The 15,746-nt window shown below is 34.9% G+C and overlaps 1 protein-coding gene across 1 annotated transcript in view; it reads left to right on the forward strand.

Moving 5' to 3' along the window:
- smtla (somatolactin alpha) overlaps positions 1–14,486 on the forward strand; it is a 122,706-nt gene extending 108,220 nt beyond the window's left edge. The window contains exons 4-7 of the mRNA XM_087795187.1: positions 3,055–3,237; positions 10,160–10,273; positions 11,351–11,530; positions 13,440–14,486. Of these exons, the coding sequence (XP_087651313.1) occupies positions 3,055–3,237; positions 10,160–10,273; positions 11,351–11,530; positions 13,440–13,634 (672 nt within the window). The 3' untranslated portion in view covers positions 13,635–14,486. The remainder of the gene's footprint in view (positions 1–3,054; positions 3,238–10,159; positions 10,274–11,350; positions 11,531–13,439) is intronic.
- Positions 14,487–15,746: the final 1,260 nt, after the last annotated feature.

A 15,746-nucleotide genomic window follows, 5' to 3' on the forward strand; every position in this document is an offset into this window, starting at 1 on the left:
TGAGTGAATCACAGCGTGACAGTGAGAAAAACTGCCTTTTGGAAGGCAGAAATCTCGAGCAGAACCAGACTCAGTGTTGACGAACTACTGCTGTGACCGACTGGGAGGATGAATGGTAGACGGATGGATGGAGGAAAGAGTGAGGGAGGATACAGGGAAGGGAAGAAGAGAGAATAGAGTAGGACATGGAGAGAAGTTTGTGTCTGGACTACAAATACTTTGTATTTTTAGCTCTGCCAAGTATCTGTACATACTTCAATTACTGATTGACTACATTTTTGATGCTCCTTAATGTGTGATGGTGCAAAGATAGGATGATTTAATGGTGTTGGTTCTGAAGTTGGATGCAGATTAAAGACGGTTTTCAAAGAATCCACTGATGCTGCGATTCCTGCGTCGTTACATAATTGAGTGATTATTGGTTTTATTTGCATCGGTATCGACTCACACAGCAGTGATCCCTCGCTATCCTTTTTAACGCCCCTGAGGGTGTTTGCATACATTTAAAGTTTGGAAGCGAAAACAGGAGCTGACAACAGCAAATACACTCTTGAGTATCAATTAAACAAATCAACTTTCTTGTGCTCAAAGCATATATGACGTCATTCACCTAAAATAGTGATGGTGAAGGTAGACTTACCTGCGTTTTAGGTGTAAAAAGGTTCAGTTTACCGTATTTTCCGGACTATAAGTGGCTCCGGAGTACAAGTCGCTCCAGCCACAAAATGCATAATAAAGAAGGAAAAAACATATATAAGTCGCACTGGAGTATAAGTCGCATTTTTGGGGGAAATTTATTTGATAAAATCCAACACCAAGAACAGACATGTGATCTTGAAAGACAATTTAAAATAAAACTAGAGGCAACAACAGAATAATGTTACGTTACATGAAGTGAGAACCTGGTATGTTAACATAACATATGAAGAGTTATTCAGAGAACTATAGCATAAATAACTAACAAGTTTACCAAACCATCCGTGTAACTCCAAATAACTCTTCATCCTCGTGTCACTTTTAAACAACTAACTAACTCCGGAGGTAGAAGATGCTTCCTCTTCTACGTGGAAATGATCAACACAGGCCTAGAGCGCCCTCTTGTGGTTTAGTGTGAGAATAACATGTGAAATGATATACCGCTAATAATGTGTTAATAATTTCACACATAAGTCGCTCCACAGTATAAGTCGCCCCCCCGGACAAACTATGAAAAAAATTGCGACTTATAGTCTGGAAAATACGGTATTTTCCAAAACATTTTGATGTTATTTGAATTTCTCCTATTATTAGAATTGGAGATTGTTCTGGTAGAATTCCCATTTGTCCTAGGACAGATTCCAATTCCAATATTCAGATCCCAGTTCAGTAGTAGCTGTAACTGTAATCTCTACTAGTAGGATCTGGAATCCTACTAGTAGAGAATGGAATAACAATCTGTACTATTAGGATTCCAATTCTGTACTTTGACATATGTCTATATTATAATTATAAGCAGGAAATGATTTCAAGTCATTCCATGTGGCTGGAGGGTTGGGCTCAAAAATCAAAGTATATTTATGCTCATGCTGATCTGTTGACATATAAAGATGTCAATCTTAAAGAAATTATATTATTGAAGTCAATATATGAAGATACTTCCAATAAGAGTCAAACTGATGTTGAGGAAAAAAGGAAATTTGATGGTTCAGTGAAGGAGATAAGAGAAAATATAGATTAGATCGACCACCAAAGAGTAACAAAAGACAACATCGCGATCAGTACTTCCTGTTACAGTTCGATGACTCTACGTTTTTGATTATAAAAGATTTTTGCTTCTCGTGACATTGACTTTGACACTTGTGCTGTGACGGTGAATCATGTTCCTGCGAGTCTGAGAAGGTCAAAGGTGTGAGGAGGCAGGTTTTCATATATTCACGTGGATGACGCTTCAAGTCATTGTTCCTTCAACGTGTGTCGTCAAGATCTGAAACTAGAAACTCATCAGTCGTTCGTTCCTGTTTTTGTCTTTCACTAAAATGTCAGAACCTCCATGTTTTAAAACCATTTCAAATGATTTTAACCTGATTTTTTTCTCCCACGCCTGACATGAAACACAGACAATGAGACGTTTAATCCAATCTCCAAAATATGTTTTATCAAAATAAACCAGAATTGATTTAAAATGTTGAGCAGTTATTGTGTTTCACCAAATATTCCCTTTTTTTTTCAGTGTTGCCTTGGATTAAACTAAATGTGTTCGTCTTTTGTGAGAGGCGTCAGGAAACTGTAGCTCCTGGCTAGACTTTATTCCCACACATCCGTCGCCGGATATAATCGAATGTTCGTCGAAACAAAAGCATTTATCGCTTTCTTTGTCGCTGTCGTGTCGAAGTCGTCTTCCGTACATCTTCTCACACCAACCTGTGGTCGTAGAACCACCAAGAAATTCACCAGTAAATTAAAAATACATTCGCTTTACACTTCTTTGTGTTTCGCTTTAAGCCTTGAACACAACACGGTTCTCAAAATGTTCTTTATCTTTAGACTTAGATTGTATCATCTTGTTCTTTCTCTTTATTTCTCTTTGTTCTTGTTCTTATTTTATTTTTATTTGATGAATAATTGCTGTATTGCTGTGTCTAATTGGAGAAAAACCTATTTATCAATAAAGTTCTACCTAACCTAACCTAAATACGAGTTAAATTTACATTAAAACACACTTTTTTTTAAGACTTTTGCAGCTGATATGAGGAGCTTTGTGTTTCTTTTAAAGAAGTTAGTTGTCTAGTCATGAGCGTTAACATGCATCAGACTCGGGTGCTAAACCAGGATCTTTTTACAAGCACCTGCGTAAGAAGCGCTGGATTATTTTATTCATGGCCTTTTTCTTGTCTTTAAAAACCACGGCGAGAATGACGGACGACATTCAGCGATACAAAGTTGGACATGGCAGGTAATGAATCTATCCCTTGTTACTAACCTTGAGACGAGTCAAGAGTTTTTACCGTGTGTTTTTAGTATCTGGAGTACATTTCTGAAAGGGTTTCTATATTGTGCTTGTTCGCAGCGGTGCAGGGAATCGTCTGGGCCGTGCTTCTCTGGCCCCTCATTACGACCGCCAGCATGCCGCTCGACTGTCGGGATGAGCAGGGAAGCCTCTCGCGCTGCCTGTCAATCTCCCAGGAGAAACTTCTCGACAGGGTCATCCAGCATGCCGAGCTCATCTACCGCGTTTCCGAGGAAGCCTGCACTTTGTTTGTGAGTTACCGCTGCGTCCAGTTGTAGAAGAGAAGCAATGATTTAACAACTTAACTAAGTAAGTCATTTAGATTTACAGAGCGCTTTTCTAAACCGGGGTCACAAAGAACTTAAACAATCATAAAAAAAAATGCAAAAAAAACAGGAAACTGGAAGCCAGTGAAGAGATTTAAGTATCAGAGAAATGTGAGTTCTTCTACTAGAGCGGCTCAGAATTCTGGCTGCATCAACAATTGTTCTGAATGTTCAGTTTTATTGAAATAGAATAATTAAACTTCTTATTAACAAGCGTAAAAAAACAAGTTGAGCTTGTTTCCAACTATATTTGCGAGAAATGTTTTGTGAAAAGTGTCACACAACAAGACGACAACACAACTCTCTGATAGACATTTGTTTCGCTGCTAAATTGAGTCGATTCATCATGAGAAGTGTAGTCGAGCTACTGAGCACCTTTTTTTTTGTTATTAGCATTTCAGGTTCTTCACCTGCAAGTATTGAAACACACTGAGTTTGAAAGGTTATGTGAAGTTTCAATCAGTTCAGAACAAGCGAGAGTGCCACCTAGTGGGCTGGAAATGGAAAGGCACCGCTTTGCGAACCGTATTGCTTGAAAAATGAATGGTTAAGATTTATTTTAAGGAACATTTTTGTGAAGTTGTGAACGATTTATGAAGTTTACATTATATTCATATTTTAATTTAATATTATAATATTATACTTATTTAATATGATATCTAATAATGTATTTATTATTAAATTAATATGTATTAATTGTTTTATTATATTTATTAATTATATGTATTTATTGTTAATATGAATTTATTAAAACTATTTATTATTAAATATTTATTAAATATATGTGTCATACTTTTATTATTTTTATTTTATATTTCATTTATTACTTTTATTAAGGAATCTTGTAGAAGAAGATTAAAGAGTTAATTGAATGATCTGATGTATGTATTGATTTATATGAGAGGAACAGAAATTAAGAATAAAAAAAGAAAAATGCATTAAATTAATGAATATTTAAAAAATAATTGCTATGTTGCTAAAAAAAAAATATATATATATATTTTGACAGTGTTAGAATCGGGAAACTTTTTTATTTCTTTTATCCGTTGTTATGTTAGGATCGAGAGCTCTAACCAATAATTGCTCCGACTTCCATCTTTATTCTATCTTTTCAAAACTAAACATTTCCTAAAACAACATCCATTTGATCTTTTGTTTTGAAATAACCGATCATTGTTCAACGTCGGCAGATATTTCCGAACCCCGTTGCTCGGGTTCGGATAAAGAGTCGTTTCTGCTCCACAAGTGGAACCAAAATAACTCGCCCATGCTGTTCGACTCTCTTTGTTTCTCTCCTTTGATTCCTGATGATTGGCGTCTCTTCGCCTCTCGCAGCCGAATCTGTTTGCGAGCCGCGAGAACGAGTCCTTCGCTGCAGCAGCAAACATGATGATACACCAAAGGCCTGGAGAGCCGGAGACGTCTCTCCTCTCTTGATATTTAAGTAGCCTTTCCAAACCAGAAGTTCAAGGGCGTGTTGTGAAGACACAACCATGTGACATGCTTGGAAAGAATAAGAGGATCATTCTTTCTTTTTTTTTTTTCCTCTCGCTGCGTCTCTTAAGCTGCTGGTGAAGCTTGAAAATTGCAACAGCACAGAATTTAACAATGTATAGCGAACAGTGTCTTTATGACACATGACAAACTCAAGGACAAATCTAGCCCAAGACGCAGTAACTTCTCATCATGAACATGTTTTACACTTTATTACTTTATAAAGTTGCTCTGAAATCTGGACGAACGAGAGGTTACGAGAGTCCATTATGACGTAATAATGGCTTCACTCCTTCTCCAGCTGTAATCACGCTTTGTTTATACAACAAGTCCCTTGGAGATGGACACTTCTGGGATTTATGACGCACGGTGAAAAACCTCCATGCTTGACCAATCACAGCAGAGTGGGTGTGCTAATGGTCAACAAGATTTCATCTCCAGAAAAACAATTGTTTTCAGTGGGCGGAGCTTAAGATCATTTTCGAATGTCAATATTTCAATGAAAAGACAGTTTTGTACAAACACACACTGATGATACAATAGAGTCACACATCACAACAACACACACACTGATGATACAATAGAGTCACACATCACAACAACACACACACTGATGATACAATAGAGTCACACATCACAACAACACACACACTGATGATACAATAGAGTCACACATCACAACAACACACACACTGATGATACAATAGAGTCACACATCACAACAACACACACACACACTGATGATAGAATAGAGTCACACATCACAACAACAGCACACACACTGATGATACAATATAGTTACACATCACAACAACACACACACACTGATGATACAATAGAGTCATACATGACAACAACACACACACTGATGATACAATAGAGCCACACATCACAACAACACACACTGATGATACAATAGAGTCACACATCACAACAACACACACACACTGATGATACAATAGAGTCACACATCACAACAAGACACACACACACTGATTATACAGTAGAGTCACACATCACAACAACACACACACACACTGATGATACAATAGAGTCACACATCACAACAACACACACACACAATGATGATACAATAGAGTCACACGTCACAACAACAGACACACACTGATGATACAATAGAGTCACACATCACAACAACACACACACACACTGACGATACAATAGAGTCACACATCACAACAACACACACACACTGATGATACAATAGAGTCACACATCACAACAACACATACACACACTGATGATACAATAGAGTCACACGTCACAACAACACACACACACTGATGATACAATAGAGTCACACATCACAACAACACACACACACACACTGACGATACAATAGAGTCACACATCACAACAACACACACACACTGATGATACAATAGAGTCACACATCACAACAACACACACACACTGATGATACAATAGAGTCACACATCACAACAACACACACACACTGATGATACAATAGAGTCACACATCACAACAACACACACACACTGATGATACAATAGAGTCACACGTCACAACAACACGCACACATTGATGATACAATAGAGTCACACATCATAGCAACACACACACACACACTGATGACACAATAGTGTCACACATCACAACACACACACACACTGATGATACGATAGAGTCACACATCACAACAACACACACACACTGATGATACAATAGAGTCACACATCACAACAACACACACACACTGATGATAAAATATAGTCACACATCACAACAACACACACACTGATGATACAATAGAGTCACACATCACAGCAACACACCCACTGATGATACAATAGAGTCACACATTACAACAACACACACACACTGATGATACAATGAAGTCACACGTCACAACAACACACACACACTGATGATACAATAGAGTCACACATCAAAACAACACGCACACACTGATGATACAATAGAGTCACACATCACAACAACACAAACACACACACTGATGACACAATAGAGTCACACATCACAACAACACAAACACACTGATGATACAATAGAGTCACACAACAAAACAAAAACACACATACACTGATGATACAATAGTCACGACAACACACACACACTTTATTTGAAGAAAATATAAGGAAGAGAGATTAACAAACATTTCAGTAGAGCCATTATAGAAGACATTCGAGTAAATATAAAATGAACAAAAGTGATGAAAGATTTTTGCCTTTTATATTCAAACCTAAAATAAATAAATAAATAGAGAATTAATTGGGGGACGAAGTGTGAAACAGCTTCAGTAATGAACTCACATGGAAGATAATTTAATTGGTTGTTGTGGTTGTTGTGTCTTTATTTTTTATCAAGCAAGTCTTTGTATCTTTACTTCAGTAATTAATTGATCTTCTACATGAATTAACTTTCATGACAGTAACTGTAAATGTAATCATGTTGTTGTGATTAAGAGTTTGTTGTTGTGATTAAGAGTATGTTGTTGTAATTAAGAGTATGTTGTCATGATTAAGAGTATGTTGTTGTGATTAAGAGTATGTTGTCATGATTAAGAGTATGTTGTTGTGATTAAGAGTATGTTGTCGTGATTAAGAGTATGTTGTCATGATTAAGAGTATGTTGTTGTAATTAAGAGTATGTTGTCGTGTTTAAGAGTATGTTGTTGTGATTAAGAGTATGTTGTCATGATTAAGAGTATGTTGTCATGATTAAGAGTATGTTGTTGTAATTAAGAGTATGTTGTCGTGTTTAAGAGTATGTTGTTGTGATTAAGAGTATGTTGTTGTGATTAAGAGTATGTTGTCATGATTAAGAGTATGTTGTTGTAATTAAGAGTATGTTGTCGTGATTAAGAGTATGTTGTTGTGATTAAGAGTATGTTGTTGTGATTAAGAGTATGTTGTCATGATTAAGAGTATGTTGTTGTGATTAAGAGTATGTTGTTGTGATTAAGAGTATGTTGTTGTGTTTAAGAGTATGTTGTTGTGATTAAGAGTATGTTGTCATGATTAAGAGTATGTTGTTGTGATTAAGAGTATGTTGTTGTGATTAAGAGTATGTTGTCATGATTAAGAGTATGTTGTCATGATTAAGAGTATGTTGTTGTAATTAAGAGTATGTTGTTGTGATTAAGAGTATGTTGTCATGATTAAGAGTATGTTGTTGTAATTAAGAGTATGTTGTTGTGATTAAGAGTATGTTGTTGTGATTAAGAGTATGTTGTTGTGATTAAGAGTATGTTGCTGTGATTAAGAGTATGTTGTCATGATTAAGAGTATGTTGTTGTGATTAAGAGTATGTTGTCATGATTAAGAGTATGTTGTTGTGATTAAGAGTATGTTGTCATGATTAAGAGTATGTTGTTGTAATTAAGAGTATGTTGTCGTGATTAAGAGTATGTTGTTGTGATTAAGAGTATGTTGTTGTGATTAAGAGTATGTTGTCATGATTAAGAGTATGTTGTTGTGATTAAGAGTATATTGTTGTGATTAAGAGTATGTTGTTGTGTTTAAGAGTATGTTGTTGTGATTAAGAGTATGTTGTCATGATTAAGAGTATGTTGTTGTGATTAAGAGTATGTTGTTGTGATTAAGAGTATGTTGTTGTGATTAAGAGTATGTTGTCATGATTAAGAGTATGTTGTCATGATTAAGAGTATGTTGTTGTGATTAAGAGTATGTTGTCATGATTAAGAGTATGTTGTTGTAATTAAGAGTATGTTGTTGTGATTAAGAGTATGTTGTTGTGATTAAGAGTATGTTGTTGTGATTAAGAGTATGTTGCTGTGATTAAGAGTATGTTGTCATGATTAAGAGTATGTTGTCATGATTAAGAGTATGTTGTTGTGATTAAGAGTATGTTGTCATGATTAAGAGTATGTTGTTGTAATTAAGAGTATGTTGTTGTGATTAAGAGTATGTTGTTGTGATTAAGAGTATGTTGTTGTGATTAAGAGTATGTTGTTGTGATTAAGAGTATGTTGTCATGATTAAGAGTATGTTGTTGTAATTAAGAGTATGTTGTTGTGATTAAGAGTATGTTGTTGTGATTAAGAGTATGTTGTCATGATTAAGAGTATGTTGTTGTAGTTAAGAGTATGTTGTTTTGATTAAGAGTATGTTGTCATGATTAAGAGTATGTTGTTGTGATTAAGAGTATGTTGTTGTGATTAAGAGTATGTTGTTGTGATTAAGAGTATGTTGTCATGATTAAGAGTATGTTGTTGTGATTAAGAGTATGTTGTTGTGATTAAGAGTATGTTGTTGTGATTAAGAGTATGTTGTTGTGATTAAGAGTATGTTGTTGTGATTAAGAGTATGTTGTTGTGTTTAAGAGTATGTTGTTGTGATTAAGAGTATGTTGTTGTGATTAAGAGTATGTTGTTGTGTTTAAGAGTATGTTGTTGTGATTAAGAGTATGTTGTTGTGATTAAGAGTATGTTGTTGTGATTAAGAGTATGTTGTTGTGATTAAGAGTATGTTGTTGTGATTAAGAGTATGTTGTTGTGTTTAAGAGTATGTTGTTGTGATTAAGAGTATGTTGTTGTGATTAAGAGTATGTTGTCGTGATTAAGAGTATGTTGTTTTGATTAAGAGTATGTTGTCGTGATTAAGAGTACGTTGTTGTAATTAAGAGTATGTTGTTTTGATTAAGAGTATGTTGTCATGATTAAGAGTATGTTGTCATGATTAAGAGTATGTTGTTGTGAGTAAGAGTATGTTGTTGTGATTAAGAGTTTGTTGTTTTGATTAAGAGTATGTTGTCATGATTAAGAGTATGTTGTTGTGATTAAGAGTATGTTGTCATGATTAAGAGTATGTTGTTGTGATTAAGAGTATGTTGTTGTGATTAAGAGTATGTTGTCATGATTAAGAGTATGTTGTTGTGATTAAGAGTATGTTGTTGTGATTAAGAGTATGTTGTTTTGATTAAGAGTATGTTGTCATGATTAAGAGTATGTTGTCATGATTAAGAGTATGTTGTTGTGATTAAGAGTATGTTGTTTTGATTAAGAGTATGTTGTTGTGATTAAGAGTATGTTGTCATGATTAAGAGTATGTTGTCATGATTAAGAGTATGTTGTCATGATTAAGAGTATGTTGTTGTGATTAAGAGTATGTTGTCATGATTAAGAGTATGTTGTCATGATTAAGAGTATGTTGTCATGATTAAGAGTATGTTGTCATGATTAAGAGTATGTTGTTGTGTTTAAGAGTATGTTGTCATGATTAAGAGTATGTTGTTGTGATTAAGAGTATGTTGTCATGATTAAGAGTATGTTGTTGTGATTAAAAGTATGTTGTTGTGATTAAAAGTTGATGTTTTTGTTCACATACAGGAGGAGATGTTTGTCCCGTTTCCATTCCGCCCACAAAGCAACCAGGTCGGTTACACCTGCATTAGCAAATCCTTACCAATGTCCAGCACCAAGAGTGAAATCCAGCAGATATCTGTAAGTTTCTATTTTGTCTATTAACATTATTTTGCATTTTTTAAGATTCTCTAAAAAGCACTTTTCTGCATCGTCTACAGTCTGATGAATAGCTTCACACAAATGGACACATAAGTTTAATCATTTTGAAATTTTAAAATTATTAACCAGTCAATCACAATTAAAAAAAATAAGAATTAATTGGCTTAGTTATCTTGAGGCCCTCTTTTGTAATACATACTTGCAAAAATATATTATATTTACCTTCCTGTGAGTGTACTGGATACGAAATCTAGAAGTAACTGAACCAAAGTGTAATAACTGCAGACATAGAGATTTGAAACTTTGTGATTAAAAGTTATTAACACACTAATTAATTCATTAATGAATATCAAAAAATAAATATAAAAAAGAAAACAAAAAGAAAGGCAATACAGGTTTAGGAATAACTAAACTAAAGTCGACCTTGAGAAGGTTATTGGTGCTTAGGTCTAAAGTCACACTTAAAGAAGAAACTACAAATATCAGAATGCCAAAAATACATTCTGACACCACGGACTGGAACAAGCAATTCTAAGTAACAGCTGAACATAAAATTCACAGTGGCTTGAAAATCGATATTTTTCATCTTCCAAATATAGTCTTATTTATATATTATATATACATTTAACACTATATATTTCTATACTATGTTATAGATCGAGACTACGATGCAACTTTATGGCGATGTTTGCCTGATATTTTGTTAGCTCATCAGAAACAGCTGCAAATACTCACAGATGGAATGTTTAATATTTCGGTTCAATTGTAATTGTAACGATCAGGTATAATTTGCAGATAAACTTTGATATCCTGTCGCAAATAAACAAGTGAATTAATTAAACATCTATTAAATCTTTACGCACGTCATCATTTTGAAAATAAGTGATGAAATAAAATGAGTCGTAAACGAGAATAATGTCGACAATAAGAGGGAAATCTTTGCTGTTAAAAGCTGAGAATCTTATTTATCTCCCGTCGAGTCCAACAACACTGCCGTGAGAATCTAACATGCGAGTCATGGTGGAGACGCTCTCAGGTTTGGTTCTTCCCGTGCAGGACAAATGGCTGCTGCACTCGGTCCTGATGCTGGTCCAGTCCTGGATCGAGCCTCTGGTCTACCTGCAGACCACCCTGGACCGCTACGACGACGCCCCCGAGATGCTGCTCAACAAGACCAAGTGGGTGTCGGAGAAACTGATCAGTCTGGAGCAGGGAGTCGTGATCCTCATCAAGAAGGTACGTCCTCGGATATATATTCAATTAAATCATTTTGTATATATAAGGTAATGTAAGTTAAGGTTAGGTAGAACTTTATTGAAACTGTTTTTTTCCAATAGCCACAGCAATACAGCAATTATTCATAAAAATTAATACAAATTAAAAAAGAACAAGAACAAAAAGAAATAAAGAGAAAGAACAAGATGATACAATCTAAGTCTAGAGTTAAAGATAAAGAACATAGATCAAAGAAAAATAACAAAGGATACAAAGATATATAGCCTCATATGACCTATGACCCTGGCTGTCACTCAAACGCACACGCGTGTTCATTTATTTTAGGAAGAAATCATGAAGACAAATGTTATATTTCATATCTTAGTAAGTGTCATAATAAAGTCAAGACTACACTATTTAAATAAAGACAAAACATATGTAAAGTATAAGACAAACAGAATAAAATAAAATAAATTATTTATTAAACGATTCAATATATTTAAAAGTGTCATAATAAAGTCAATACTACACTATTTAAATAAAGACAAAATATATGCAAAGTATAAGACAAACAGAACAAAATAAAAATAAATATTTCTTTAAATATTCAATTTTTTTTTATAAGTGTCATGATAAAGTAAATACTACGCTATTTAAATAAAGACTAAATAAATGTTTAGTATAAGTCAAACAGAACGATATTAAATAAAATATTAATTTAAACATTCAATATATTTAAAAGTGTCATAATAAAGTTAATACTACAGTATTTAAATAAAGACAAAATATATGTATAGTATAAGACAAACAGTACAAAATAATACAAAGTATTCATTTAAAAATTCAATATATTACTAAGTTCTGGGATCAAACCACAATCATCCAGTTCAACACGGTCGTCGCCGACAGTTACGACTCCATTACATTCCCAGCGTTTGTTCAGCTTCAGTGGTTTTAATGGAATAAAAGGTGAGAAAATACGAGTTCATCCTCGTCAGCGACTGTGTGGAGAAGTTAAGTGAAGACAAGAACAAACGCTCGTGAGAAGTTTCTTAACGACTGAAGTGAATATTTATCGCTGCTCGTTTGTTCTCATTGAAGGAATATTCTGTGTTATTCTGTTCTTTTGGGATGATTCAAATTTAGGATTCGATTCTGCTTTCAATTCAAGGTCGTTTCTAACAAAGTTAATTGTTTTGTTTTTTTCAATCACTTTCCATGTCGATTAACAAAATATTCCAAAGTCATTGAAAGAGAAATGAAAACCATGTGTAATAAATTGTATTAAATAATTTTGAAGAAACATTATTTATTATTGTAAAAATGTTTAAGTTGTAAAGTATAACATTATTAAATAAATAAGTTTAGTCATATTTTGGACCGATAAGATAAAAGGAACCATAATTCAAATATTGAAACAATATCAATGTTTTAGGAAATATTTAGAATTGGTTCTAACTTGTAATTGATTTACTAGTGAGTTATTTTAAAGATATTAAATAATATTTACAAACAACGACAAATAATGAGATATGAAGATACACATTTTTTAAACAGAATTTTATTTATATATATATAAATATATAATATAGAAAATACTGCAGTAGTTCAATCAATGAAGCCAGAGGAGAGAGTAAAAAAAAAACAGGAAGTTAAAAACACACAATAAAAGTAAAATAAAAGATCAGCGTTTAAGACCAAAAGCTGTTTTTAAGCCTGAAATACAATCTTTTAAAAGACAGTTTACTTTAGTTCCACCCAGTCTGCCTCAAGTGGACACTTGATGAAGTGAAGCTTCTTTTTTGCACTTTCTACACGTTTTAAACCCAAGCAGTGACCATTAAAAACACATTTCGAGCCGATAATCACTTTGAAAGACTTCTTCTCTCGACGTTTCTCCCGTTGCCGTCTTGACCTCCGACCTCTGCAGATGCTGGACGAGGGCCTGATGACCAACAACTTCACGGAGCACGGACTCTTCCAGTACGACGTCCCCCCGGAGATGCTGGAGTCGGTGATGAGGGACTACATGTTGCTCAACTGCTTCAAGAAGGACGCCCACAAGATGGAGATATTCCTGAAACTTCTTAAATGCAGACAAACAGACCAGAATAACTGTGCATAAAACATGAAGAGCCAACTTTCAATAATGCAGTGACTCTTCAAGGCTTGATAGACGCGAACGTATCCATGTCAGAGTGTTGCCTCGGGCGCTCCAGTCCTGCTTGCAGTTGCTCTATCGATTGTTTGAAAATACCTTCTCGGAGAAGGTGCGCTTCCGTCGCCTCTTTAAAGTTCCGCATTTCATTTCTCACTTTTTTTTTTTCTTTCCATCCTCGACAAAAAAACTCCAGAGAAGCAAATGACCGTTTAAAGATGTCGCAAGAAAAAAAACTCACATTTCCAACTCATTTACGTCCATTAACTTTGTTCCTGGCGTGAGTTTCGTATTCGTCGCCGGCCGTCGCCGGGTGATCATTATTCCGCGGCCCCCAGAGTATTGAGTGAGACTCTTAATAGACTTGCTTCTGCTTCTGCATTAGTGAAATGAAACACTTTCAGCAGGGGCAGGAGTCAAACCGAGAGCAATCACTTCCTGGAAAAACACTTTTTGATTGGTGGACGAGGGAGAGAAGAAGTTGAAAAAAAGAAAAAAGAAAAAAGAAAAGCTGGTGATGATACGAGTCAACTTTCAACCCACGTCTGCGAGGAATGTTCGTGGAATACTCTCTTAAACATGATCCGTATCCCCTGGAATCTTACAAAGAAAACATTTGAATGATCTGGCGAAGAAGGAGGAAAAAAAAGAACTTGCAAAAAAAAAAAAACCTTTCTAGTCGATGGCTGTTGATTTAAAAAGCTAATGAAGCAAGCTGTGAAAAATATAAATAAAGAAAGTTTCTCTGTTCATCCTGCCTCGAGTCTTCATTTGCTGCTTCAGATGGAGACACTCAAAGGAAGCAGAGTCGGTCAAATATCTGGGAGCATGTTTAATGTATGAACTCGCGATGATCAGCAACATAGGAACGCTGCGTCAGGAAGTCGACCATCAATGAGAAAACAAACGAGAGAAAATCAGTGGAGAATCTTCAATGGAACGTTGGTTAGTGTTGGTCTTGTTGCTTCATTTTCTGCCAGTAATTAGAGAGTTTCAGTGAAACCCATGAAGATGGTCTGAAGAAGTGGTCCTGAGGGCCTGATCTCCACATTCAACCCCTTGAACGATACCAGAGGCATTTGTTTTCATATCAAGTAGATGTAAGAGTTACATCTCTATGAACATTTTTCACTCCTTTTAAATAAAACATATAATACAGATGAAAACATTTCATTGAAGTTGTGTCGATTGAATAATAACGTCAATGTAAGTAAGTCAGTCAAGGTTATTTGTAAAGATCTTTCTAGACCAGGGTCACAAATTGCTTAAACAACCACAAACAATACTCAATAAAATATATACTTAAAAGTCACATAAGACAAACACAGGAGTCTCAGAGAATCAAGGAAAAAGCTCAAATAAAAGTGTCTTAAGATGTTTCTTGAAGGAGTCAGTAGATCATCAAACACAGATGTTTCTTGAAGGAGTCAGTAGATCATCAAACACAGATGTTTCTTGAAGGAGTCAGTAGATCATCAAACACAGATGTTTCTTGAAGGAGTCAGTAGATCATCAAACACAGATGTTTCTTGAAGGAGTCAGTAGATCATCAAACACACATGTTTCTTGAAGGAGTCAGTAGATCATCAAACACAGATGTTTCTTGAAGGAGTCAGTAGATCATCAAACACAGATGTTTCTTGAAGGAGTCAGTAGATCATCAAACACAGATGTTTCTTGAAGGAGTCAGTAGATCATCAAACACAGAGATGTTTCTTGAAGGAGTCAGTAGATCATCAAACACAGATGTTTCTTGAAGGAGTCAGTAGATCATCAAACACAGATGTTTCTTGAAGGAGTCAGTAGATCATCAAACACAGATGTTTCTTGAAGGAGTCAGTAGATCATCAAACACAGATGTTTCTTGAAAGAGTCAGTAGATCATCAAACACAGATGTTTCTTGAAGGAGTCAGTAGATCATCAAACACAGATGTTTCTTGAAGGAGTCAGTAGATCAACAAACACAGATGTTTCTTGAAGGAGTCAGTAGATCAACAAACACAGATGTTTCTTGAAGGAGTCAGTAGATCATCAAACACAGATGTTTCTTGAAGGAGTCAGTAGATCATCAAACACAG

This window comes from Callionymus lyra, chromosome 7, assembly GCF_982586985.1.
Source record: "Callionymus lyra chromosome 7, fCalLyr1.hap1.1, whole genome shotgun sequence".
In the NCBI taxonomy this organism is placed as follows: domain Eukaryota; kingdom Metazoa; phylum Chordata; class Actinopteri; order Syngnathiformes; family Callionymidae; genus Callionymus; species Callionymus lyra.